Genomic DNA, 25,752 nt, shown 5'->3' on the forward strand with positions numbered 1-25,752 from the left:
GCACAACTTCGATAATACTTTCGAAATATCGATAAGTAAAGACAACAAATGTCAAAGTGTGCCCAGTTTGTGGCATAGCAGCAGCGTCGCGAGACACAAGCACCATTTTGAACGCCAACGTCGCGCGTTTTCTTTCTATACTTTATTATTCTGGATATTGTGTTGTTATAATTGTGTATTAAATGGATAAATCTGCTAAAAACCATAGCGGCAGCAGTCAGAGAGATAGCTGTTCTTTAGGTATATTAAGTATGGACAATCTCAGAGGTAAATGTATAAATTGTGTACGAGACCTTGCGTCTTCGCTAATAGCATAATTTCAATGTCTATGTATTCTTATATCTATAGTTTTTGGGGATATGTCAAACTTAAGCAACGCAAGCAGAGAATCATCAAATGTTCACGAGCGGCTAAAGGTAAGATCAATAATATAAATAATAATCAATTAAAACGCACACTTTGATTAATTATAGACGGGAAGGCTTAAGGCTTTGGAAACTTTGGGAAAGCCACGTCCACGCTGTGGATATGCATTTGAAGAACATGATGATAAGGAAAGAAGCAAGCTTAAACGTGAGAAGAGGCTTTTATTAATAGAATTCATGTAATATAAATATCATTTTGTAGCCGACAATCGTGTGAGTTTTGCAACCAGCCGAAAAAACAACACCACAAACATCTCCGATCTAATCACTGAAGAAACCATTGACCTGAATTCAAGTGGCTCCATTCTGATGGAAACGGCTGCTCCAGTGGGCACAAATATATTCTTTGAGCCGGACGAGATAACCGGGCGTTCGACATTATGCAAAAGCGGCAAGAATGACTCAAAACCTGGTATTCAAATCTCTGTGGCAGATATACTAAGATCCTCGTTTGTAGACAAAGCGCGCGTACAATTTGCACAGCAGCTGGAGAACGGGCCGATTACTGAAAGTTCGAGCAATAGCACTTTGAGTGATTCATTTAGTTGTTCTCGCAGCTTGCCACGCACTGCAGATATGAGCAGTTCAAGCCTTAACGGTGGCTCTGGCATTTCCTTTGGCCTTACAGCTGGTCAGGGTTATAATGAGAGCTTTGCTCCGGCTGAGATGATGCAGTCACAGTTAGTAATGGGCGAAATATCGTGGGCGCAGGAATTTGCCGATGTCCCAACGGCCACCCTCAGCAAGCAAGCATTGCAAAAAATTGCAGCGCCATCCTCCCCATTAGAAATTGATAACTTAGTTTCCAAGTAAGTTAAAAAATATATTTGTAAGTAAATATAACCCACAATTTCATTTTGCAGCTCAATCATTGCTGGAGATCCCAATTTTTCGTTAGGCAATTACTTTCAAATGCGCTCAGAAAATTTATCATTCATTGTGGGTCGATCTAGCCGAGGCGGGGATCGCCAAGCTGATCAGAAAAATACAACGGTAAGCAGCGCAGGTGAGAAAACGCCACAAGTGGATAATAAAACTTATACAAAGCTCGAAAGCAACGCCAAGGTCGAACGCAATCTGATGAAGAAAATGCAACATGATCATTTTAACAAGGCATTGCAAGCCGAAACAAAGAAAAAGCCAACTACCTCGGAATTATTCAGCTTGTCAGCCATTGATGCTGCCTTGCGTAAGTTTAATAGGAATAATGTTGTAACTTATCTAACGAAACCCATATTTTACAGGCAATTTGGACGTGAATTCAGATACTTCTGTAGGTGAGGTTGTCAATAGGCTGCGTGCACGTAACCATGACCTCGAACTTGATGATGAGGATAAAGAGAATACGTTGTGCAAATCTACATCCGTATCAAAGTTTGCAGACACCATGAGCTTTACAGATTCGCTATTGAATTCAAGTGACTTTCAGCAGTTGCAAAAAAGCATGGACTCAACAACGAAACGACAGCCGTTAAGTCCGCTGGCGGACTATATGCCAAGCCAACCTATTATACTTATAAACGCTAGCGAAGGTCATGACGCAGACATAGATGAATGGCCATCGTCACCAGTGAAGTCACCTGGACGTCGTGTGCGCCACACAAAATCTCCGAACAATAACCGAAGCTTGAGCCCTACAAGAAGCGATGGCCTTAAACCACTAGCCACCACGGATGAGGATACTGATGTAGATGAGAATAAGACGCCGCTCAGAAAAACACGCAATAATACTCTTCCTGTTGTACGCACTCAAAATTCGTTCTGTTCCACACGTGTCGATAGCTGCGATGCAGTCCCATCTTCATCCCAATGTGATTTTGGCATTTCCCCAAATCTGGCTCAGAGTGTTTCCGTTTCCAATTTGCAACACGTATCGCCTTTATCGTCGCCTCGCAGCTGCTTGTCTTCGCCGCTTCTGGACAGCACAACGAGCTCGGAACGTCGTCTTTTAGCCGGTTCTAGCTTAGCACGCAGAGTTAATACTTCTCCAGCACCCAGCGACGCAAGCTCCACAAGTGGATTTAATGCAATGCGAAAAGTGGGCAGTGGTACACAGGTGAGTGTAGCACCACGATGTATTTCGAGTTGCTCCAACTCGAGTGAGTTCAGTCATCGCGACGGAAAATTGCTGCCCTTGAAGGTCACCCACACAAGTCTCTGCTGGGGCAGCACGAAGCTTCGTACAGATGTGCGCAAATCCATGCAAATCAAAAATACAAGCGACAAACGGCTCGTGGTTCGCCTGTGCATACAAGGACCTGGCTTTCAGTTGGTTAGCGGTGATAGCAATGCCATCACATTACAGTCCATGGAATGCCGAAGCATTGGCATTAACTTTTGTCCGACGGTCAGTGGCGCAGCCATTGGAGCGCTCAAGTTCTATGCGCCTTTTGGTGCCAACAATTGCCAGCAGCCAGGCTTGGAAATTCCTCTATATGGTTACGGAGGGAATGCCTCAATTACTATACAAGGGTTACTAAAAGGACCTGTTGGTGCCAGCTTCCTAACCATAGGCAATGTATGCGAGCTGGCTTCGGGTGCTCTGATGGCTAGCTTTAAGTTTTACAACAAGGGACCGCTTACAGCCTTTGCTGGCATCACAATCGATTCAACGGTGTTCTTGAAGCCACGTCTCAATGCCGCCTTTGAGGTGCGTCCCAACAAAGTTATACTTCCTCCTCACAGTGAGGCTATGGTACAGATTGTATTCCGACCCAATCGTGAGGATATCAAAAACATTCTGAAAAAGGCTTCGTCGGTCCTCACATTGGCCAACATGCGGGTATTTTGTGGTGATGAACCAAATCGACAGCGTATGCGAGCCTTAGTACATCGTATGACGAGCGAACAGCGGGAGCAATATACCTCGTCCATGCTGGACAACATAGTGTGCAGCTTTCCCAGTGAACGGCCCATACGTAGCCTAGCCATGCTAAACGAGCCTCCAGAGTTTATACTTGATCTGGTAACCGTGGTTCGGATTATTGATGTGGCATTAACTTTAAATCGAGACTTGGATGAGTCTGCTGAAACTTCACATCTTTGTTTGTCGGACGCCGATGAGACTATTCTGTTTCGCACTGTTTGTGCAGCCAATTCCCCTACGCCAAGCTATAATCTGGATCCCGTTGACGAGTTGCACGAGGCAGATACGACTTCAGCCATGGAACAGCAATCACTGGAACGCAACTGGTCTGTGCAACCTACGTTGATTGAGATTGATTTGTCCAACAGCAGCGGCTTAGACGGAATTAAGTTATTCATCAAGAACAGATTCAGCTCTCGTCAATATATTGAATTGAATTGTAATGTTCCAGACATTCTACACATTTCTCCCAGTGAATGCTATGTGGCCCCTGATGGTGGTCATGTGGAAGTTCTGGTACGGCCATTGCGCACACCGAAACGTGAAGTACTTAACAAACAAATGCAAGTCCTTGTCGAGGTGTCCATGGGAAGTGAGCGTACTAATGTGCCCGTTACTTTTAAAGTCTAAATTTATATAAGTGCATTTATCCTTTACAGCCATGGTTTGAATTGTGTTAGTTTTTAATTGTGATATATATTGTATTTTTAATTATTTTCCTGTGTCATTCGTGTATTCAAATAGATAACGGTTCGTTAAATGAACAATATAATTTTTTAAGCATTAAATCTCCTGTCAAGAATGTATGACGCACTGGGCACACTTTTCGCACCAATGAATACAAATGTTTAAAGATGCCCGTTACTTATTTTAAATTTATACTTGATCCATTTATGTTAAATTATGCTAGTTAAGATTTAATTTCCATTTTCATTGTATTGTTTTACTTTTTCGTTCATTAATAAACCGAACCCACAGTCAAGTTTCCATTTATTTTTCTAAAAGATTTAAATTGTTGCTGAAAAGTATGACATATAAGCGTAAAACAGCTGATGCTATCGTTTGGTATATTTATCGTATATTGTGCTGGTTACACTGATCGCATCAACAAGAACTTTCTGCTGCATTTTAGTTTTTAATTTATTAAAAACTAATATAATTATTTGGGCCTGAAATAAAATTCTTATTATTTATTGCCATAAGTCGATAGCATGCCTTCCTATGAATTGGCGCTTGTTCTGAGGCAACTTCCACGGGTTTGTATGCAAAAAACGAATGCACCGGTTATGTAAAGTAAATAAATGTGGTTTTTTTTAGCCGGAGTTAATTTCAGTCATCAAGCGGACAGCTGAAGCAATCTTCGATAAAGGCGGTATAATTCGAAAGTTCGAAAATCTTGGCACACGTGCCCTGCCCTACAAAGTGAGCGAGCACGGTGTTATACACCGAGAAGCAACCCACTTTACGATTACTTTCGATTCGGCACCCACAAAATTGTCAGATTTAAAGGAGGAATTCGGTAGAGATATCGATATCATACGCAGACACATCTTCAAATTGGAAGAGCCAGAGGAACACAAGTGCACATTGCATGATGAAATGCTGCCACCCTCTTACCGCAAAGATGTGCAGGAAATAATTGATATAGCAAAGAGAAAACAAAAACCTAAGTACAACTACAACTCAGGATTAGATTATTATCCTTTCCAAAAGTAGACTCTATAACCTTTAAATAAAACCCATGATAAATTGCTAAAAACATTTGTCTACATTGTGATGTTTCTAATTCTAAAACATTATGAAGTACTTGTTGAAATATTTATTTTATCAACCAAGTTCACAGTGTCCGTTTATATTGGTTTTATTGCACACAATTAGTGTTATCAGAAGTTGATAAACAGGCATAATCAAATCAGCTATATATTATAGCGTATACGAACTTATTAATAGTCACCGTTCAATATTCAATCGTTGAGGCAGACAAGGAATTAACATGGCACCTCAAATTCGACCAATTTCTGCGGAGCTGCAAGCGGTGGCCAAGGAGCGACTGAACGAGGATCCTGATCGCATTGAAGCAGATCTCGAGACATTGAAGACTTGGATACGACAACAGCCACATCTCAATCCACGCACAGACGATCAATTCCTAGTGGGCTTTCTAAGAGGCTGTAAGTACAGTCTGGAGAAGACAAAATCGAAATTGGATAAATTTTATACGTTGCGTACAAAATATCCAGAATTATTTAGTGTAACTGATATTGACGATCCCTTGTTACGAGAAATTCACCGATTAGGGTAAGCTGACTATAACTTAACATGAAGGTCATTTGATAAAACGTAATCTATCATTAATAGACCCATTGTCTACTTACCCAATACATTGAACGGAGCACGGATAGGCATATTTAGACTAGGTGTTGCACCTGCTGAAAAATATAAGATAACAGATGTAATGCACGTTGGCCAAGTAATGCAAGAAATTGCCCTTCTGGAAGATGACGAAGCTATAATAAACGGAATAATACTTATTATGGATATGAGTGGAGCAACTGCATCGCACTTATTCCAAATGACTCCCGGTCTAGCGAAAAAAATGACTGTCTTTAATGAGGAGGCATTTCCTATGCGGCCCAAGGCTCAGCATTTTGTGAATACGATTTCTGGCTTTGAAACCATCTTTAACATGGTTAAGCCCATGATGTCCAAAAAGCAACAGGAAAGACTCTTTATGCATAGCAAGATAGATTCACTTTTGGAACATATTCCTTTGAAATATCTACCCAAGGAATATGGTGGCGAAAATGGTTCCATAGATGAGAGCATAGAGGAGTGGCAAAAGAGATTTGACCAATATAGAGATTATTTTAAGGAAAATGCTCAATTTGGCACCGATGAAAAACTGCGTCCAGGAAATCCAATAGATTTTGATGGCCTTTACGGCACAGAGGGTTCCTTTAGAAAACTAAATGTTGATTAAGAATTAACATTTTCTTAATACGTTTCAATTGGTAAATATACAAAGAGATATACGTTTTATACAACAATAAAAGGAAACAAATTTTTAACAAGAGTATTTATTAAAATACATCGATATATATATATATATATCGATAATGTCGTGGGATAATTGACAGCTATAGCCCATGTGACTTTGACGTATGGAAAAAAACAGTGTTTTACGTTTTATTGCAGACAACATTGATGATAACAGTAGTAACTCTGCAGTATACTTTTCGGCAGTAATATTATGTTAAACACGAATTGTTTTCGCGTAAATAATCGATCTACAGAATAATTTAATGTTTTTTAATAACACGGGGAACTCTACCGCTACTATTCACATTAATCTTTTATTTTAAAATACTTTATACAGTCAAAATTCGGGTATCATTGTGTTCGCAATGTTACTAACAGTGTTATGTTAATGTTAAAGTCCCGAATCTGTAAACTAACATCCCTGTGTGTCACGACGTATGTGTGACTTGACGTATGGAAAAAGTGTATCACATAACTCTGTCGTAGTTGTATTTTTTTTATTAATTAGGACGTACATTTTTCTAAATTAGTGGCGTGCAACTGGCTAAAAGCAGTTGTGAATGCCAGCAGATACGTTGGAGTTAACGAAATAATCAACACACATTGTGTTAAATCGATATCTATATATACATATGTGTGCGTAACGAGTATACGATAATTGTGAGCACGCGTTTTGTAGAGTATTTTGCGTTGCAAAGATGCATTCGCTTAATTGGACATCGCGTCTAATATCTCGAGCCTTACGTAGCAGCTTCTCAACGCTTCTTGACTCCGCGTCGGGTGCCACAACCAAAGGTGCTGCAAAGACAACGCCAATTCGATCTCGGCCACGATTTGTTTCGGTGGTTTGTGGCTTCGCCAAGGACAATCTGCGACACAAATATAAGCCTGGCAAATACGGCGAAGACTCCTGGTTTAAGGCATCCACAGAGTCGGCCGATGTAATGGGCGTGGCCGATGGTGTTGGAGGCTGGCGAAGCTACGGCATCGATCCGGGGGAGTTCTCGTCATTTCTCATGCGTACGTGCGAACGGCTCGTGCGCTGCACCCATTTTAATCCTCAACGTCCCGTCAACCTGCTTGCCTACAGCTACTGCGAGTTAATGGAACAAAAGAAACCAATACTAGGCAGCAGTACAGCATGTGTGCTAATACTGAATCGAGAGACAAGCACGGTGCATACAGCGAATATCGGAGACAGTGGTTTTATGGTAGTCCGAGAAGGCGAGATAGTGCATAAGTCAGAGGAGCAACAGCACTACTTTAATACGCCCTTCCAGCTATCCCTACCCCCGCCAGGCCATGGGCCCAATGTGCTCAGCGATAGTCCCGAATCGGCGGACACAATGAGCTTTCCCGTGCAAGAGGGTGATGTCATACTGATTGCCACTGACGGTGTTTTTGACAATGTGCCCGAAGAACTGATGCTGCAAGTACTGCGCGACGTAGAGGGTGAACGCGATCCGGTCAAGCTGCAAATGACAGCGAATACTTTGGCGCTGATGGCTCGCACCCTCTCCCAAAATAGCGATTTCCTTTCGCCCTTTGCCATCAGCGCTCGTCGCAACAATATTCAAGCGCGCGGCGGGAAGCCAGATGACATAACCGTGGTGCTCGCCACAGTGGCAATGTGAACCACCTCATTGTTGTCCTAATCCCTAGTTCTTAAATGTGTAATTAATTGTAGATTGTACTCGTTTAGTTTTTAGGAGTCAGTTTGTTCCGGTAGTTATATCCATATATATGTTTAAGCTGCATGTTGAGATTGTGAGGACAGACACTCAATTGTTAGCTACCCAAACCCATACACACTCACATAAATACAAACACTTACTAATCGACGCATCCTGGTGAGGCGATCCCAAAAAAATAATCGAAGTCCAAAGCGCGTAATCAATGCCTTGAACTATATATATATATTAATAAATATATAAACATTATGTATAAGTAGAAACGCTTTTAAAACGAAAAAAATTATCAGCCGAACTGATCGTTGTCGTCAATGGCAGCGAGTTACGAGAGAGTTCTAATCAATAATAAAATGCGACATACATTACATGCATACAAAAAAACAAACAATATGAATTACATACATACACACATACATATATACCCCCCGCACTCCCAATCAATTAAAAGTTGTGGGATGCTATGCTAATATTTGAACTGAGGATTTATCCAGGCAAACTGTCTGACGGACGAACTGTTAGTCAAATGTACTCACTGATATTGCGATTTAATAAAAAAAATATTCATGAAAAAAAAAATAAAAAATGTGTGATTACTAATCTCTTTTATAGAAGGCGCAAAGGTCATTTAAACCTTAAAAGCGCTCTTGGATATGGTTTCATTAATTATTTCTGCTATATCTGCAGTTACTGGAAGTATACTCACTTCACCAGCAATCGCTATGCGAGTCCATTCCTTATACTGCGCAGTCCCGCACAACGCCGATATCGTGAGCGAAACGCACATCTCTAACTTCTTACGCCAGCTGTTACCCATAACTCAACGTTTACCAACACTTGACTACGAATAGCACCACAACAAAAGCCAAAAAACAACCAAGAACCGTAACGAAGAACGGTTTTCAGTGCAAATGGAGCCGTAAAATAAACAAAATCAACATAAAATGAAACTCTACAAATTAAACACGCATACGCGGGGGTGCAATAAGTCATACGGTAAGTGGACCAAAGAAAGCTGATGTCAATAAATGCTTTTAATGTGCATTTGTGCAGAATCGGACTTGGTATTAAATCCACAGGATCATCCAACAGCTAAAGTTGGAGATGTGGTGGAAATATATGCACCTGACGATGAGAACGGCACGCATTTGCTGCTGCAGATAACTGAGCTGAATGAACAGAGTAAAACGGGTCGCAATGTGATAAGCATAGAATCGGGCATTGCGACAGCATTTAAGATGCGCTCCTATTCCAACGTTGTAATGCGTATTGTGAATCCCGCGAACGTTGCTCTCGACTCGATAGAGATTACATTTAAGGAGCAGTACATGGGCCGCTCTGAGATGTGGCGACTAAAAACTTATCTGGTGAGTTCTGTCTATCACTAAAGACAAGCCCAAGTAAATATAACCCTTTCTTTCTGCTTGCAGACAAATACCTGCGTGTATGCGAATAAAAAGATTGACTACAATGATATGCAGATACGTTGCCAAGTTTATGAGATGTGGTCGCAGGGGGAACGTGTGGCTAGTGGCGTTATTACAGACGATACCAAGATTGTGTTTCGCAGCAGCACCTCGATGGTCTATCTCTTTCTGCAAATGTCTTCGGAAATGTGGGACTTTGATATACACGGCGATTTGTACTTTGAGAAGGCTGTCAATGGTTTCCTCACCGAGCTCTTTCAAAAGTGGAAGAAGCTCAGCTGCAATCATGAGGTGACCATAGTGCTTTTTTCTCGCACCTTCTATGCTGCCAAGTCATTGGATGAGTTTCCTGCGCACATGCGGGATTGCTTGCAACAAGACTATAAGGGACGTTACTATGAGGACTTTTATCGGGTGGCTATACAGAACGAGCGCAATGATGATTGGTGTACGGTGTTGGCGCAGCTGCGCAAGCTGTTCACTTCCTACCAGGAGACTGTGCTGCGCTATCATGAACGTCAGCATATGGTTATACCACAAGCGACCAACTCAACTGCCACACAAGGCAACTTCCTTGAAGTACTTAACATTTCATTGAATACTTTTGAGAAGCATTACCTAGATCGCACTTTTGATCGTACGGGTCAACTCTCTGTTGTGATAACACCCGGTGTGGGCGTCTTCTCTGTGGATCGAGAGCTGACGAACATTACCAAGCAGCGCATCATTGATAATGGCGTTGGCAGCGATCTCGTTTGTGTTGGCGAGCAACCCCTGCACGCTGTGCCGTTGCTCAAGTTCCACAATAAGGACACGTCCATAACATCGGCTGATGACTACTCATTGCCGCATTGGATTAACCTAAGCTTCTACTCGACTAACAAAAAGATTGCCTATTCTAGTTTTATACCACGCATCAAGCTTCCTTTTTTATCGGCAGTCGAAGAAGGCGATGTGGAAGAGAACGAGCGCAATTTCCTTAGTTGCAATCAATCGGAATATATTCACAACTCTTTGTTTGATTATGATGCATACGATGAGCAAATCTTTCAGCCACTGCCAGCGCAGAGCACATGGTGAGATTGAAAACTGTCTATGTAATTCCTTTTCATTTAACTGTTCCTTGACAGTTCACTGCAGCGCATTGTGCGTGCCAAGAAGACATCGGTACCCAGCTTTGAAACATATGCGTATCGTAACAATGACTGGGAAAACTTAACGCCCACTAAGATACCCAGTTTACGCCGGAAAATGTCCGATCCGGATATACATCATGGCACTTCCGGCATGCTGGCCACATTGACAGACACCGCCAACAACTTATCCGAGTCCCTGGCCTCGGAGAAGAATGCGAGACGCACGATTGTGAGCATCGCTCCAATTGTGCGTCCTGGTCGTGCATTAATCAATCCCTTTGATCCATCCCATGTGACCATAAAATTGACTTCTAATCGACGTCGATGGACGCATATCTTTCCCAAGGGACCGACAGGCGTGCTTATACAGCAGCATCATTATCAAGCGGTACCAGCCAAGGCATTGCCTGCTGTCAACTACAATCGACAGTTGCAGCACTCCAACAGCAGCAGCAACAATAATACCAATAATAATAATAATAACAACGAACAGGAGTTAAACTCAGTTGTTGGAGAGCATTTTGATGAGCTGTCCACTCACTCGCTGTTGAGCCAGAGCAAGTGCTATAACTCGCACAATGAGGAGAAATCTGATTGTATGTACATTTTAAGATACATATGCAGATCATTAACTGAGTCCTGTGCACTGTCCTTTACAGTTTTCAAGCGTCGCAATCCGTCGCTGTTGAATGCCGCGCCCGCTGCCAATGTACCCAACCTGACGGCCACACAGGCGAAGTCCTTTTTGTGGGGTGCCACTGGGGAGCAGGAATGGACGCCAGCAATTACTACGGGTATGTTTGTTTAACTTATTTATTTTGCTACTAATTCAACTGTCATATGGGGTTTGCTGAAAGATATTATCGCTTGGGTGGGTAAGCAAGTACAGCAGCATTCAGTTGCAGTTCGATTTGTGCAGAATGTTGGAAATGTTGCTGCTGTTGCAGCTGGCTATCAATGGCACGCAATTGGCACCGTTCTTGGATCGTATAGGACGCGACAATCAGCTGCAAAGCATCTGCCTTGTGCACAGCTCGGTTGCAACTAAACCAGAGTTTTTGGATGTATTGCAATTTGAACTGCATTTGGAACAGAACCATTTCAATTTGCTGCCACAAATCATATCAACAGAACTTTCAGACTGGCAATTCAACAGTCTGACGGATCAACAAACTGTCTTTGTGATCCTTGCCACAAATACTACAGATCCGATCATCGAGCTGCATTCGGAGCGTGCACGCGACCGTCGTTTTTGCAAGACTTTCTTTCTCCTGCGCCAGGACGAAGGAGCAAGAAACTTAAGAACCTTTTTTGAATACTTATGGCTTAAAGGTTTTCGATCTGCTTTGGTTATGGTGGCCAAGCAACGTCTCTATCACATGGATCCCTACCCCACTTTGCGTGTGCTCCAAGTGAGCTTAACTGAGAACGAGCGTTTAATATTCCCGTCGACTAAGCGGACCGATTTTATGGGCTACGCGCTGCGCGTGCCTGTACAACTGGATGTACCATCCACCTTTTGGTTTGCAAGCAATGATACTGGCACACGTAAGCTGCAGTTAGATGGATCTGGCGGTACTTTGATACGTGAATTGATGCAACATCTGAATGTGTGCCTGGAGGTCTATCCACTGATCATCAATGGCTCTAATAATATTAATATGGCCGCTCTTGTGCAGCTCGTGGCGGAGCATCGCATCGAACTGAGTCCCCATCAGTCTACGACACTGCAGCGATCCAAGAAGGTGGACTACTCTTATCCGTATGCCGTGGTGCCCCGTTGCTTCATGCTGCCACTTCATGCGCCCTTTCCACACGGTCTGTACGTGATAAAGCCCTTTCAACCGTTTGTATGGTTGAGCCTCATCATGATGGTGCCCATCAAGATCCTGCTGCGATATTTGATGCGACATTGTATTTGGCATTTTAACTTGAATTTGTGGTCGATGCTTGGCGTGCCGGGTAGCCAAATGGGTAGCAATGCCCACAAATTGCTATATTCACCTCTATACTGGCCATGTCGACTGCTCATCTGTGTCACATTGGTCTTCAGTGCCTTCATCATTGTACAGCTTTATGTAACCAAGTTGACCTCGTTGCTGACTGTGTTACTAACTACGAACCCAAGGATGACAATTTTGGAGTTCCTCCAGTTGCCTTACCCCATTGTGGTGCTGCCGAGTGATGTGGACGCGATTCTCGCATCCTATGGCAATAGTTCGCAAGTGAGACGCCACTTTTATTTTCTGAATGAAATTGACTTTTATAATCAGCGCGTGGAGATGCAGGATGGCTATATTTATCCAATTAGTACGCTACGGTGGAAATTCTTGAGCATGCAGCAAAGATACTTAAAGCAAAAGCGTTTCTGGCTTTCTCCATTCTGCTATGGCACCTTCCCAAACCAGTTTCAGCTTCGAATTGGGTCGCATTTCAAGGAGGCGCTGCATCATTTCGAGCTCCATGTCCAGGAGGCGGGCTTGCAGGACAAATGGCGTAGCCTTTACTACAGCCGTGCCAAGCAGTTGGGTTTTGTGCGCGACTTTGCCAACCTTGAGTATTATGAACTTATGCAGAAAGTGCGTCCTTTGTCACTCAATCTGATCTCGTCCGTGTTTTATCTATATTTATTTGGGATATTCGTTGCTCTACTCGCCTTCCTCCTCGAATTTGTTATGTAAATGTAGAAATACTACCACTGACTGCATTTTTTATTTCGATTTTAAGGCATTTCGTGTAATTCTCAACTAATTAACTTATGTATTTTGGATATATCTTTCATTTCTTAACACATTTGATACCGACGAAAATTCAACCAAAATTTGATTACACTTAACCATATATTTATGTATTTATATATTTATATATATATATATATATATATATATATATATATATATATATATACATAATATACATATATGTGTATATGTATTTGATGGCCAATTCACAATTCCCGCTACTCCACCAACACATAAATAATAAATATAAACTTGCGGCAACAAACGACAATTTGAATATACAAAACAAACCCCGATTGGATATAAATCAAACTTAATCTTAATTATCGACATTCACAATAACATCGAACCTATCGACATCGACAACTCATCGACGAATCGTAACGGTTTTGTAGAAAATGGCATTGCTCTACATAATGGGAATGCAACGGGCAAACACATGAAAGCAATTGTCGAAAGCGAACATAAAAATTATGGAACATCACGGCTTGAGGCTACGAGCGAGGCAGTCGGCAAAGGAAAAATCATCATAGGTTTGGCAATACAAAAAATAATCATAATTTTGTACAAAGCAATGCATCCCACACAAACACACACATATATACCTACACACACACACATACATACATGCACCTTGTCCACAGTAGTTTTCTAGACATAGAATAATGTAGTTAACTTTGTTTAATTGTGTAGAGTTCGCACATAATCTTGACTGTAGCACCATGTAGTTAAACGTTGTATATGTAGTGTGTATGTGGTCGTTTTAACGTAGTTATCGATACACAAAAAAAAACAATTCAAATAAGAACTATTCTTACGAAACTTAACGAAGCTATCGACAAAAAAAAGCCTATCTAGAAATTGACTTATTGACAACTGATTGAAATTGTTATGCAATGTATCAATATTCAAAATTTCCATTTTATAATAATGGACATATATAAATATATACAGTTCACCTATATAGATTGATCAAATTTTAGTATATATTTTTTTATATACAAAAATGAAAAATAACTAGCGAAGCTACAAATTCAATTAAATTTCAAACTAATATTAAATGCATAGAACATTTTCAATTATGTAAAGCTGAAAATCAATGTCTTTTAGACTTACTAAAATTCCATTCTTTATTAAGGATTCAATTTTTGTTGCAAATATCGATTCATATAAATTTAAGGCAAGAAACGCGTTAATTAGAATACCTTAAATCTAAAGCTTATAAACTGGTGTTAAACTATTGTCCTTCTGATTGAACGTGAAATTGATAAGCATTAGCTCGTATAGGCTGTATATATAGCTTAAGCGTAAATGCAACGTTTCCACTGACAACACATCATTTTAGCTAAACATTTGGTTAATGCATTTCATTGCGCCTCACTCACCACCTACCTACCACCCACCCTATGCACATCTATTCACACAATCTGAACAAGGTGCTGGGGGTGTTGTGCTATTATTATATCTTCAGCCTGAAGCATGTGGCATGAGATGCAAAAATGTTTTCTTCAACTATTTTTTTTTTGTTATTTGTAGTGATCGCATGCTTTTCAGCCACGCCCACTGATCATTGCACGCACACACCTGCCTCTTAATTATTGTTGACCACCAATCCTAAAAACCCGAAATTAATCTATTAAAAAACATTTGAAGCTGGTCTTAATTTTCGTATACTTGGAGCAACTGGTCTTTTAAATATATAGAGCTTAAGCGATTTGAAATTTGTGTAACTATTATAATCATCTACATATATATATTTATATATGTATATATACATATATATATATATATATATATATATATATATATATTTCTATATCGTATTTCGTATCGGCGTTGGCTTTTTCTATTTGCGTACCTTTCTTGAACACCTTTGCCCAATTGCACGCTGCGGCGTTTTCTGCTTGGTTTTTGTTAGTTTCTTTTTTATCACGTTTGCCGCTTTCAGGCGTCGACTGGAAATCTCTATCCATACCCGCCTGCCTGCCGATAACCACGGATTACTTTCCCGATAAGCGTTCGCTGCACAATGACTATGTCATCTCCGATTATACACTGCTGCCGGATGATGTGAATCTGGATTATGCTAAGAGTCGTGCTGTCTATCGCAAACCCTTGTCCACGGAAGAGGTGTGTAAAGAGATTGTGTCACAGCGCTTGGCCCAGGGCTTTCAACTGATTGTCGTCGAGGAGAAACAGCCAAGCTCCAACAGCTGCTGCTCCGCGAATGGCAGCTGTGCTGGTCCAGGTAGCAATCTTGGCTCATCCGCTGTATTGCCCGTAAAACCGCCGTGCGAGCCGAACAGGGAGTATCTATTATCCATAGGACGCATATTTCACAAGATCTCTCTAAGTGGGTCAGTTATTACAGTAACTGGCTATAAGCCCAGGTGGGATTTTGAGTAGTTTGTATCTTCAATATGCTGACACCACACTTTTTTGCTCTTCATAGGCATCCCTATCCGCCCATTAATGTTGATTATCGCTATCGTTTCCATGCGCCACAGCATGAGACCTATGAAATTTCTGGCGTTAACTTTACCACTGAGAAACTGGAGAACTTTAATTGGAACCATATGGATTTATACATATGCACGCGAGGCGATGTTGATTATCCGCTAATGGAGGTGAGCATGCTGATCCATAAGCCACCATTTACTTCCTCTTCTTGCCTTTGCAGAGCCTCAAGTACTGGCGCTTTCGCATGTATCTGTTGCCAAAGGATACCGTGGTCAATAAGATCGTCAACTGCGGCTCTCAGCGTTGCGACATCTTTACTGATGCGGTTCTGGACAATACCCGTGATCAAATCGAGGACTTTGTGCGACTCATCGAGAATGTCAGCAAATTGAGACGACAAATATGTCGCAAGGCGCGCGTAAGCTGGCTACGATATTACACCTAATCTCAAATTTGTTTAGTTTGTTATTGTTCTTCATTGATTTACATTTAGCTGCAATACTTATTGATCGTTTATCGACATCTAGTTCCAGTTCCAGTTGCAGCTCTAACACTTTCAGTGTGTTTACCGCACTGTGTTTTGTCCCTCACATTAATTTCTGTTTATTGTAAATGTAGTGCTTACTGCTTAACCAAATGTCCAATTGCAGGATAGCCCCACTACCCACAGCTTTACTAAGCGACGACACAGTACCAGCATTATTTCCAGGCCTCTCAACCAGGTTATCTATCCACTTTACCAATCTAACTGAATATACATACATATATATTTAACTGTGATTTGCTTTCTTTTTTCGCGCTGCGCACATTTTGTTTGTCATTTTGATTTGCGCACGCTTTGATTTTCATCAAGTTTGAAGTTTTTACTTAAAGTACGTTGCCCATATCTTGTTTCTAATATTATTTAACTTGTCTTCCGTCTCGCCTGTGCCCCGCCCCTTCAATGCCAACCTCTCTGTCTGTGTATCCTGCGCAACTGCAACACTCCCGTCTTCGCAGGGACTCACGAATTCGCCGTTCCGTGAGCGCGTCGGCAGCAATCGTTTGCCAGAGAAGAGACCCAGGTTTTTATATCGTATCCAAAGAAAAAAAAACAAACAAAAACATTCACACACACACACACACACACACACTTTGATTTGCATCTGTATATGTATTACTGCGCTTGCGGAGCTGAGCTATATTGTAACGCCCCTACCACCTCCACTGCCCCTAAAACAATTTGGTGATAGACTATTGTAGCTCTTCTATGTTGTTTGTACACTTAGCTTGCAGTGTATTTTAATTATTTATGTATATGAATATGTATATATACATATATATTTTACTTGCAATTTAATACCATCTTTTTGTTTTATATTTCTTATTACTATTTTATTTGGTATTTGGCTTTCAGCAGCATGATACACCCACACCTAGAATCACAGAAAAGAATCATAATCTATTAAATTCACCACAGCAAAGGTTTGTGCCAATCAAGCGTATTTATCGTACTAGCCTTACCTAATTGCATCCTGTTCCCAATATACCCAAATCCCCACACTATATTGATTTGCTACGAGCCGAACCAAATGAGAATGGGAGAGACAGCTGAAAACTTCATTTGTAATTTTGCACACTTTCCGGCATTTCCATACACACATGCATCATCCGCCTAAATTTAACAGACTTATAATGGGTGTGGTGAATATTAAATGAGTGAGAGTAACCAAAGGCACATTATTTTGCGTTGCTCTACTGACAAATATAACACCTACGAACTCACCACACCTTTTAATTGGTAAATTTCATTGACTGAGCTGCACTTGTAATTCGCACACTCTCGCACAAACACGCACATTCACTGCCTATCCTCCCACCAACCAATCCACGGCAAGGGTCACGGTGTGCTTGCAGCTTCGCCAGCTTTACTTATACTAATTCTTAATTCGTAGCATCAATGTTCGACCCAAGGTGGAGCCTGGTCGCATTTCGCGAAATCTGGGCGGCACAGATGCAGCCACAGCCGCTGCCACTGCAGCTACAACCGGAACTGGGCCACGCGATGATCAGGATGATGGGTATGCAGCCAATTAGAAAAAGAATTATCTTTTACAACAAATTGCTTTTATCACAGCTTTCCAGTGGATATAAAGTTTAGCGCGAATGCAACGCTGGCCGAGATGTTCGAGGCCATGAAGCATCCGGTGAATGGCGTTGGCTTCTTTACCCAAACCCAATCGTTGCCCTCCTGCACTTTTATCTCATACGATGCGCTGATGTGGTTAAAAGCGCGAGTGACCAATGGCCGGCATCCTATGGATCTGCTGGAAGCCATGCGCAAGTGAGTGGAAAGATTTAATCAGTTGCGCAGTTTAATCAAGTTATGTTTTGCAGAGAGCGCATGATTTGCCACGCCTCCGGCGATTGGGATCAGCCCATTGTGCCAGGTTTTGTATTTTACTATGTGGTGCAACAGGATGCGAATGCTAAAGGTGACCTGGGCAGATAAGAAAAAGCTTGTATTGGTCTCATATGCGTTGTTTCTATAGATTATGCCAAGCCTCTTAACGACTACAGCGCCTTTGTCAACGAGTGGCTGGAGATCGAGCTGCAGGGCTGCAACTTTTTGTGGCACGATGAGCCGTCACCTACACATGTTCCCAACTTTTTGCGCGATACACCAGCACCTCAATCCTGGACAGCCTACTGCAAGAGCAGTTAGTAAACAGCTTGCATTTCCATATATAACTTTTTCAGATTTGTATTGTATTCAATTTGTTTGCTTGTAGAGCGTGTTTGTCGCAAATCGCATTTGGAGATAGATGTCAACCAGAAGAGCGATCGAATGGAATGGGGTCATGTGAAACATCACACTGTAATGCAGCCGGGCTTTGCATTTGAGCTGGTCGTGGAGTGGGTTACCTCGTCGGGACCCATTGTATCCGATTTGGTATAGAATATTTATTTAGATTATATTCATAGATCTATTCTGATTGATATGCTTTCGCAATGACAGATCGCTGGATGGATGCGCAAAGCAATTCAATGTGGTTATCAGTTGGTCTCTGTACCTGCTGATCCCATGGCTGAGCCCTTTACAGAAAAATCAGATCCATTGCGTGGTCCCATTTTCATTCCCTTGTGCGTCAACTTTTTGCCAGAAGGCAGATGCCTTTTTGATGGTTCGTGTACATTGTCCCATCTCTTTGATTGGTAACAGCTTACTTAATTATCCCATGTTTTAGAATTTCCGGAGGACAGCCGCTCGGATCGTATGCTCTTCCTTCAGGAGGCTATTCTGGCTAGATTTGGCTTTCTGCCCTGTGTTCTGGAGGAGAAGTTTAATCAAAAGAAGGACGTAAGTAGCTAAATTAATCATATCATATCATAAATCATCATCTTTCGATACTTCAGCTGCCAAAGGAATATCAGTATGTGCATTGCACTGGAAACATGTTTGCCCTAATACGGTATTTATCTAATACGGTCTATATATATTCTATATATTGATTAATTATTTCATATATTTGTTACAGCTGCGCCAGCAACAAATTCCAGGTTGAATCACCTAGTCGACAGGAAGCAAATGTCACGCGTTGTGTCTATGGGCATACCAATAATACCAATGTACCCAAGAAGGTGGGCTTCCTTTGGTCTTGGAATCACATGATACCCAACAGAAAATGGAAAACGTTGACTATTAATAACTCAGCTGACGGTGAACTATTCCAACTGAAAATGTTAAAGGATTTCCGCGAGTTTTGCTCAAATGGCGATCAACGTTTAGCCAATTTCTGGTCACAATCTCAGGAGCTTAAACGCAAATCCCTTAAATTTGAATACAACAATAACAATGATGAACCAAAAATTATATAAGAAAAATATTCCAAACGAAGCGAAATTAAAGTTCTCGTATTAAGAAAAACAAAAATGGTTGTCTACTTATCTGCTAAGATATTTTCTTTAAAATCCGTTTACTTTACATTTGAATTGCATTTATTTATCGTCATAAACTCAACTTTTATGTATATGTAAAGGAAAGCACAGCAGCATTGGGGTTGTTTGCTCTGAACTCGGATCTGAAATGTCACACGGTTCTCCATCAGTAAAGGAGAAGTTTATCGAGTTGCTCCTTTGAAGTTGCTGCTTACTATTGCTAACCTATTCAGGAGTGAGAGTATATGGGGTAAGGGAGGGGTAAAGGAGTTAGTTGTGACAGCTTTGGTCGTGTTCTGTTTTGCAGTTGTAATTGTTTTCTAAATGCTTTGGTATGCGTTACGCACGGTTCGGCCACCATTAGTGATCGCGCAGATATTCGGTCAGCAAAACGCGATCGCGACTCAGCCAAGCGGCATTCAGGCGTATGGTCTCTACAGCCTGTGAGACAGTGCGCTCACAGCCGGGTATCTGGTTGGTCCTGAAGTATTCTTCCACTTCGCGAGCCTTTTCCTCGCTGGCAAAGTTCTCGATCAAATATTTGATGAGGCGTGTTAAAAGAAAGCCGCCCTACAAACAGATTAAAGCAGGGCGTTAGAGAGTCAAGTAGCAGTTCCATAGAGATAAGTTAATTACCTGATATTGCTCCAGCAGCTGCTTGCTGTTATCCTTGAAGAACTCCCAGGCTAAATCGCGACCCTTGGGGTTTACGGCCACAGCGACAATAACAAACACCGAATCCTGAGCGCGCACTTCACCCTAACAAAGTACAACACGCATAAGCAATAGAAGCATATATATACTATATAGAAATGCTGACACTTACCGACATTGCAAAATCGATGACACGTCGCAGCAGTTTTACATCGCCAATGCAGCCGAGAGCGCGTGAGATGCGATCCTGTTCCTCGTGCAGATCGGTGGCACGATACAGCTGCAACATCTCCTCAAAGATCGCCTCGTCGCCATCCTGCAGCACGGCCTTGTAGCAAGTGCTACGCAAATCGGCAGGCAGTGCCTTGGTGCCGTTGACATGGCTACGAAAACGTTGACGTGCTGTCTCCGAAATCACTGGACTGCGAAAAGAGACGAGACGTGTGAGTACCAGGCTGCGCAGAAGCGTATCCAAATGATTCTCATTGTCGCGGGGCTCCCAGCCCAAACGCTCGGCCACCGGCTCGTAAAGTTTGCGTCCAAAGTTATTGAAGTCATCCATGAGATCCGTGTGGGAGATCAGAATGTGCAGATTGGCAAGCGAATTGGTAATGGCTGTCCAGACGGTGTAGTTCGTCTCGTTCCGGTAGCTCCCTACCAGTTGGAGCACTTCAACGGTGCTGGCCTTGCCAGCCTGCACCATGGCAAACATATCATCAATCAGACCGAGTCTGTCAAGTGGTGGCAGCTGCATATTCTCCACAGCGGGCAATAGTTGCTGCAGCATCTCCGGGGAGTAGCGCGTGCGATAGTAGCCAACTGTCCCTGGATTGATTTTGATCCAATCATTTGCGTCCACATTATCCAGCACAACTTCCATGGTCTCCTTCTCGAGAAGGAATGTCTTCGCAATCTGATTGGGATTACGCGAGGTGGACACCGATATGGGTATCACCCACAAGTTATTGTTAATCGGATACGAACCATCCGCTGTAAATTTACTCTGAGTCAATCGCAGCACGCGTTGTGTTTCGCTTTTCTGATTGGACTCAACGCTAACAACGGGAAAGCCCTTGTACTTGATCCAGCTGGACATGACAGCACCCACATTCTTCGAACTGGCCTCTTGCAGAGCCTCCCATAGATCCTCGGTGCAAGTGTTGCTATATTGATGCCTAGTCAAATAAATATTCATTCCCTTGCGGAAATCATCCTCACCAATGTAATCGTGGAGCATGCGGATGACCGAGGCGCCTTTGTTATAACTAATCTCATCAAAGATCTCATCGATCTCTGAGGGATGGCCCACTGGCACCTCAATGGGATGCGAGTTCTTCAACGAATCCAACTCCAAAGCCCGCGTATACATGTCTGTGACAAACTGTGTCCAAATATCATATTCGGGAAACAGATGATGCACGCAAAGGAACTCCACAAAGGAGGCATAGCCCTCATTTAACCACAAATGTGTCCACCATTCCATGGTGACCAGATTGCCTGGAATATAGTAAAGCATTAGTAACGATTACTTATATTTGACTGTAAGCATTCGCTCACCGAACCACTGATGTGCAATCTCATGCCCCACAGTAAGAGCGATCGATTGCTTGCGCATCAACGACGTGTTCTTGGGATCCACAAGGACGAACGTTTCGCGATAGGTGACCAGACCCCAGTTCTCCATAGCGCCCGCTGAGAAATCCGATATGGCAATCAAGTCCATTTTGGGCAACGGATATGCAATATTGAAATAACTCTTGTAGTAGGGCAACACCCTGGTGGCCACCTCCAGTGCGAACTGTCCTTGTTCCTTCTTGCCAACAGGTGTGAAGACGCGCACAAGCACCCCATCATCCGACTTGGCCTCCACAAAATCATATTCTCCCACAACAACAGCCACCAGGTATGTGGACATAATGGGAGTGCGATCGAAGCGTACGCGACGCAAGCCGTTGGGCAGGACATCCTCTTTTTTCACCGGCATATTGGACAGGGCGACTCGATCCTTGGGAACTGTCAGCGTAATGTCAAACGTGGCCTTAATGGCCGGCTCATCCCAGCAGGGAAAGCAGCGCCGGGCATCTGTTGCCTCGAATTGGGTGACACCCGCATAGCGTTCCTCGCCAGTGGGCGTAAAGTATTTGCTCCTATAGAAGCCCTTCATCTTATCGTTCAGCTCCCCGGTGAAGGTCATATAGAGGACGCCGGGTGTGCCCACGGGCAGGTGCTTTTGGAAATCCAATGTAGCCGTCTCCGTCTCCTTGGAGTAGATAATGTGCTGGGCTTTTAACTTCTCGCAATCATATTGAAATTCTGCTGTCTCGATCAATATGTCGAGTGCATTGAGGGTGATGCGAGTCGTTGGCTCGGTGACCTGCAAAAGATAATAAACATAATAATAATAATCAAAATAATATTAATAACTGCATTTTAATTACAGCGAAAAAAGGGGCAATAAGTCAACGATCGTAACGTTTATGTAAATATCTATTATATATAGAATGCTGTCATCATTCATCATACTAAAACAGAATATAATCGTGTGCTGAACTGGTAGATATCCAGTATAAAGCAACCGAATAATTTGCTATTTACTTTTTCACTAAAAATACTACACTAAAAATAACAAAGCCTTTCTATGCAATTCTCATGAATTAAAATATCATTATTTTCTATAAAATGCGCTCAGCAGCTCTTTAACTGTCTACCAAAGCGATAAAGTAGAGCTGTTACGGGGTCTTCTACATACATATTAATAAATAAGAAAAGCCTCCCGACTGATATTATTCTGACTCTGTATCTAAAGTAAAAACACTATGTATGCTTGGTTTACGACTGTTGATAAGAAGACTACAAATATATGGGCAATTCAGTGTACCCAACTTATCATAGTAGCATCAAAGGGAGATGATATTCATATTTATGGATATAAAAATTAATATATGTAACGAAGCCAGAGACCGAATGAATGCGATCCAAACACAAGCAGATCACAATATGCCGTTATTTGAAGGCCATGACTGACGGAACAGTGTGAATTGCCTAAGATAAACCATTCAAACATAATACTTGTGAAACGCGTTTGATATTAAACGCATAAAATAATTTTATATTAGAATTATTTTTTCAAATAGGTGCGTAAAATAAGCATATTTCACATATGGAATATACACTGTGTGCGTACATTTTTTTTGCTAGCCCGGTTTCCGGGCCGCTTTAAACTCGTTTTCGCCAACTTTTTATTTGTAGTTAAAACAGCAGCCGCCGCCGCCGCCGCCGCTTAGATTTGGACAAGCATTTTTTTTACTATATATAGCGTATTTGATGCGCGATTAAAATTTAAAGCACAAAACCCGTTGCAGCTGCGTCTAACAATAAACGTAAACAATATGTGTACAGTTAGGAGATAAGCAGAGGCGTCGACAATGTGAACGAAAAGAAGGGAGAGAAGTTTCGTCAAATGTGGCGCAGTGCGCCTCAAATGAATTTATCTATCTGGATGCATAAACATACATATATAAATAAATGTGTATGTCTGTACAATAGATGCCTGCCATTTTCGTTGTCAATGTATAACAAAGAAATATTTCCTTTTCAACGAATGTAGCCTGCATGCAAATTGCAACATAAAGAGAAAATGGCACTGGAACACAAGCACACATACAGACATACTGGCGTGCGCTCGCGTTCAAGTGGGTGTAAGGGAGAAGGTATTATTTTTGCACACGTAAGAAATGAAATTCACCAATACACATATACGGAGTGAGAGAGACCTACATACATATTTATGATTTGTAGTCAAAGTGAAAGCGAAAGTTGCCAGAGGCTGCAAAATGAACGAAAACAAACACAAAAACTAAACTAAACTTAAAACGTAATACAACGGTACTTACACTGATTTGCACAATTGTCTTGCCCGTAAAGCTAAATGCCTGCAGATCGGGCTGCAACATTAGCTCATAATGCGTTGGCACCACACTTGTGGGCAAACGCCGAAATTCGCTCTCATCCGATTGGGCCATATTGTTGTGACCGCCGAACTGTTCCAACTGACGACGTTTGCAGCAGCTGTGAATGCCTCGATTGTTAGATAGTTGTGGATTTTGCTGTTGTCCTGCACGCGGATCAAGCAAATCGGCTGATGTACGAACGAGAATATCTCGATAGCGATCGCACAGATCACCCAGCAAGGGGGCGTCAGTGGTCTTCAGTGGTGCGCCCAACGAGACGTCCGAATAGTCGCGATAGAATTGCTTCTGTACCTTGACAAACTGCTTCGATGAGACCAAGGTATTCAGATGGCAACTCTCTGAATAGAGTAGATACGCAGAATGCTTATCAGCGCGATTAAGGCACAGGGTATGCAGGCAGAGGCGTGGACGTAACCTGAGGGTGTTAGTAAAAGCACAAGCGCAACGACAAAAGCTCTTCCGAGCCAGTTTGCACGCTGCAAATTTAGTTGCGGAGAAGCGGGCGACGGGCAGCGGATTGCACACTGAAACTAAATATGGAAGAAGTCTAACACAAAGGATTATAATTATTATTAATATTTTTGGAGTATTTAACACATCGGGAAACAGCGCTTAATTGTGTTTTACTTGTTACGACTGGAAACGGGTAAGCTGAGGGCTGTGGTGGGTGAGAGTGAAAGGGAGATGGAGGGAGAGGGAATTATAGGGTCTATTTAGTTGGCTGTACTCTTCTCACCTTCACACAAATGCTGCTCAAAATCAGAGTTTGCTTTGGCTAAATCCAAATTGAGTTTACCAAGTTCTGCAAGTATGATGTTTTAATGCCCATTAACGTTAAATTTGACCGAATAAAGTATATATATATCAATACATATATATATGCTAATTTGTAGAAGAAAAATTTATATAGAGACGGTGAAATACTGCAGGCAACTGCTGGCGGTTTCTGCTGGTGGCGAAAAAAAAACAAAAAAAAAAAAAACAACAACACACAACACGGTTCCAGTGTGACCCACTTGCGCTTGGTACGTTTCGGAATTGGGCTGCGCACAGCTGATGTGCGTCGTGTTATGCAGCCCGTATTGTTTTGCTTTAGTCCAAAATAAAATGTTTAATGAAACTTTGTGACTTTCATTACCGTTTCGGAATTTCCAAGCCTGCTTTGCTGTACGTATACCTCCTTTTAGTACATTTTTGTACATGGCATTTATTTTAAAATATTAAACGTTGTGTTAAGAGAATTCGCGAGTTCCACTCTCCACAGGTTTACGAACACTAGATACCTTACGGTAAACACACACGTTACGACTTGCTGTACAACACTTTTTGGCTCGCATGACGATAGTAATCGATATCTGTCGTACAAAGTTGGTACCGTTATGCTGCTTTGGCGAACTTTTCAAATAAATTTGGAAAGTATCGGAAAG

The 25,752-nt window shown here is 42.0% G+C and overlaps 6 protein-coding genes across 20 annotated transcripts; 5 read left to right on the forward strand and 1 right to left on the reverse strand.

Annotated features, from left to right (window-relative positions):
* The first annotated feature begins 65 nt into the window (after positions 1–65).
* On the forward strand, positions 66–4,290 carry LOC111592431 (putative GPI-anchored protein pfl2). Of its 2 annotated transcripts, XM_030225783.1 has the most exons (7): positions 66–267; positions 349–416; positions 474–573; positions 628–1,234; positions 1,289–1,418; positions 1,473–1,614; positions 1,670–4,290. In XM_030225783.1, exons 1-7 carry the CDS (start codon positions 183–185, stop codon positions 3,919–3,921), a joined length of 3,384 nt encoding a protein of 1,127 aa, XP_030081643.1. In that variant the 5' UTR covers positions 66–182; the 3' UTR covers positions 3,922–4,290. The 2 variants fall into 2 exon arrangements, with proteins under 2 accessions (XP_030081643.1, XP_023160383.2); XM_023304615.2 differs by having other exon boundaries at positions 1,289–1,614.
* Positions 4,291–4,362: 72 nt separating this feature from the next.
* On the forward strand, positions 4,363–5,052 carry LOC111592438 (probable 28S ribosomal protein S6, mitochondrial). The gene is made up of 2 exons (XM_023304622.1): positions 4,363–4,547; positions 4,609–5,052. The coding sequence occupies exons 1-2, from the start codon at positions 4,503–4,505 to the stop codon at positions 5,005–5,007; spliced, it is 444 nt and encodes a 147-aa protein (XP_023160390.1). The 5' UTR covers positions 4,363–4,502; the 3' UTR covers positions 5,008–5,052.
* An 84-nt stretch (positions 5,053–5,136) lies between these two features.
* On the forward strand, positions 5,137–6,369 carry LOC111592435 (alpha-tocopherol transfer protein-like). The gene is made up of 2 exons (XM_023304618.1): positions 5,137–5,589; positions 5,650–6,369. Exons 1-2 carry the CDS (start codon positions 5,285–5,287, stop codon positions 6,269–6,271), a joined length of 927 nt encoding a protein of 308 aa, XP_023160386.1. The 5' UTR covers positions 5,137–5,284; the 3' UTR covers positions 6,272–6,369.
* Positions 6,370–6,780: 411 nt separating this feature from the next.
* Positions 6,781–8,568, forward strand: LOC111592459 (protein phosphatase PTC7 homolog). The gene has a single exon (XM_023304659.1). It carries the CDS (start codon positions 7,029–7,031, stop codon positions 7,962–7,964), a length of 936 nt encoding a protein of 311 aa, XP_023160427.1. The 5' UTR covers positions 6,781–7,028; the 3' UTR covers positions 7,965–8,568.
* A 136-nt stretch (positions 8,569–8,704) lies between these two features.
* LOC111592456 (GATOR complex protein Iml1) lies at positions 8,705–19,655 on the forward strand. Of its 14 annotated transcripts, none has more exons than XM_023304645.2 (20): positions 8,713–9,014; positions 9,072–9,385; positions 9,449–10,521; positions 10,576–11,177; positions 11,241–11,375; positions 13,718–13,855; positions 15,271–15,712; positions 15,775–15,949; positions 16,003–16,200; positions 16,433–16,504; positions 17,179–17,246; positions 17,717–17,842; positions 17,899–18,105; positions 18,159–18,256; positions 18,314–18,481; positions 18,554–18,714; positions 18,781–18,946; positions 19,010–19,122; positions 19,179–19,234; positions 19,301–19,655. In XM_023304645.2, exons 1-20 carry the CDS (start codon positions 8,963–8,965, stop codon positions 19,638–19,640), a joined length of 4,704 nt encoding a protein of 1,567 aa, XP_023160413.2. In that variant the 5' UTR covers positions 8,713–8,962; the 3' UTR covers positions 19,641–19,655. The 14 variants fall into 14 exon arrangements, with proteins under 14 accessions (XP_023160425.2, XP_023160422.2, XP_023160423.2 ...); XM_023304647.2 differs by having other exon boundaries at positions 17,182–17,246; XM_023304646.2 differs by lacking the exon at positions 17,179–17,246 and adding an exon at positions 16,782–16,846 and having other exon boundaries at positions 8,714–9,014.
* Positions 19,656–19,731: 76 nt separating this feature from the next.
* Positions 19,732–25,542, reverse strand: LOC111592452 (puromycin-sensitive aminopeptidase). Its single transcript, XM_023304638.2, has 7 exons — positions 25,464–25,542; positions 25,062–25,127; positions 24,248–24,936; positions 21,912–22,728; positions 20,527–21,851; positions 20,337–20,459; positions 19,732–20,270 (listed from the first exon to the last, which is right to left on the reverse strand). The coding sequence occupies exons 1-7, from the start codon at positions 25,525–25,527 to the stop codon at positions 20,061–20,063; spliced, it is 3,294 nt and encodes a 1,097-aa protein (XP_023160406.1). The 5' UTR covers positions 25,528–25,542; the 3' UTR covers positions 19,732–20,060.
* Positions 25,543–25,752: the final 210 nt, after the last annotated feature.

Source organism: Drosophila hydei, unplaced genomic scaffold, assembly GCF_003285905.1.
Source record: "Drosophila hydei strain 15085-1641.00,03,60 unplaced genomic scaffold, DhydRS2 tig00008140-arrow-arrow-pilon, whole genome shotgun sequence".
NCBI lineage: Eukaryota > Metazoa > Arthropoda > Insecta > Diptera > Drosophilidae > Drosophila > Drosophila hydei.

Excerpts from the sequence above, each read along its gene's own strand:
- LOC111592435 (XM_023304618.1), top strand. The coding sequence starts at position 5,285 with ATGGCACCTCAAATTCGACCAATTTCTGCGGAGCTGCAAGCGGTGGCC. Across the intron at positions 5,590-5,649 it reads CGAGAAATTCACCGATTAGG|ACCCATTGTCTACTTACCCA; the intron begins GTAAGCTGACTA and ends TATCATTAATAG.
- LOC111592452 (XM_023304638.2), bottom strand. The coding sequence starts at position 25,527 with ATGTACAAAAATGTACTAAAAGGAGGTATACGTACAGCAAAGCAGGCT. Across the intron at positions 22,729-24,247 it reads AGACAATTGTGCAAATCAGT|GTCACCGAGCCAACGACTCG; the intron begins GTAAGTACCGTT and ends TATCTTTTGCAG. Across the intron at positions 21,852-21,911 it reads GATTGCACATCAGTGGTTCG|GCAATCTGGTCACCATGGAA; the intron begins GTGAGCGAATGC and ends ACTATATTCCAG.
- LOC111592456 (XM_023304645.2), top strand. The coding sequence starts at position 8,963 with ATGAAACTCTACAAATTAAACACGCATACGCGGGGGTGCAATAAGTCA. Across the intron at positions 11,376-13,717 it reads GACGCCAGCAATTACTACGG|AAAATGGCATTGCTCTACAT; the intron begins GTATGTTTGTTT and ends ACGGTTTTGTAG. Across the intron at positions 19,235-19,300 it reads AACATGTTTGCCCTAATACG|CTGCGCCAGCAACAAATTCC; the intron begins GTATTTATCTAA and ends TATTTGTTACAG.
- LOC111592431 (XM_023304615.2), top strand. The coding sequence starts at position 183 with ATGGATAAATCTGCTAAAAACCATAGCGGCAGCAGTCAGAGAGATAGC. Across the intron at positions 268-348 it reads AAGTATGGACAATCTCAGAG|TTTTTGGGGATATGTCAAAC; the intron begins GTAAATGTATAA and ends TTATATCTATAG. Across the intron at positions 1,615-1,669 it reads AGCCATTGATGCTGCCTTGC|GCAATTTGGACGTGAATTCA; the intron begins GTAAGTTTAATA and ends CATATTTTACAG.
- LOC111592459 (XM_023304659.1), top strand. The coding sequence starts at position 7,029 with ATGCATTCGCTTAATTGGACATCGCGTCTAATATCTCGAGCCTTACGT.
- LOC111592438 (XM_023304622.1), top strand. The coding sequence starts at position 4,503 with ATGCCTTCCTATGAATTGGCGCTTGTTCTGAGGCAACTTCCACGG. Across the intron at positions 4,548-4,608 it reads TTCTGAGGCAACTTCCACGG|CCGGAGTTAATTTCAGTCAT; the intron begins GTTTGTATGCAA and ends GGTTTTTTTTAG.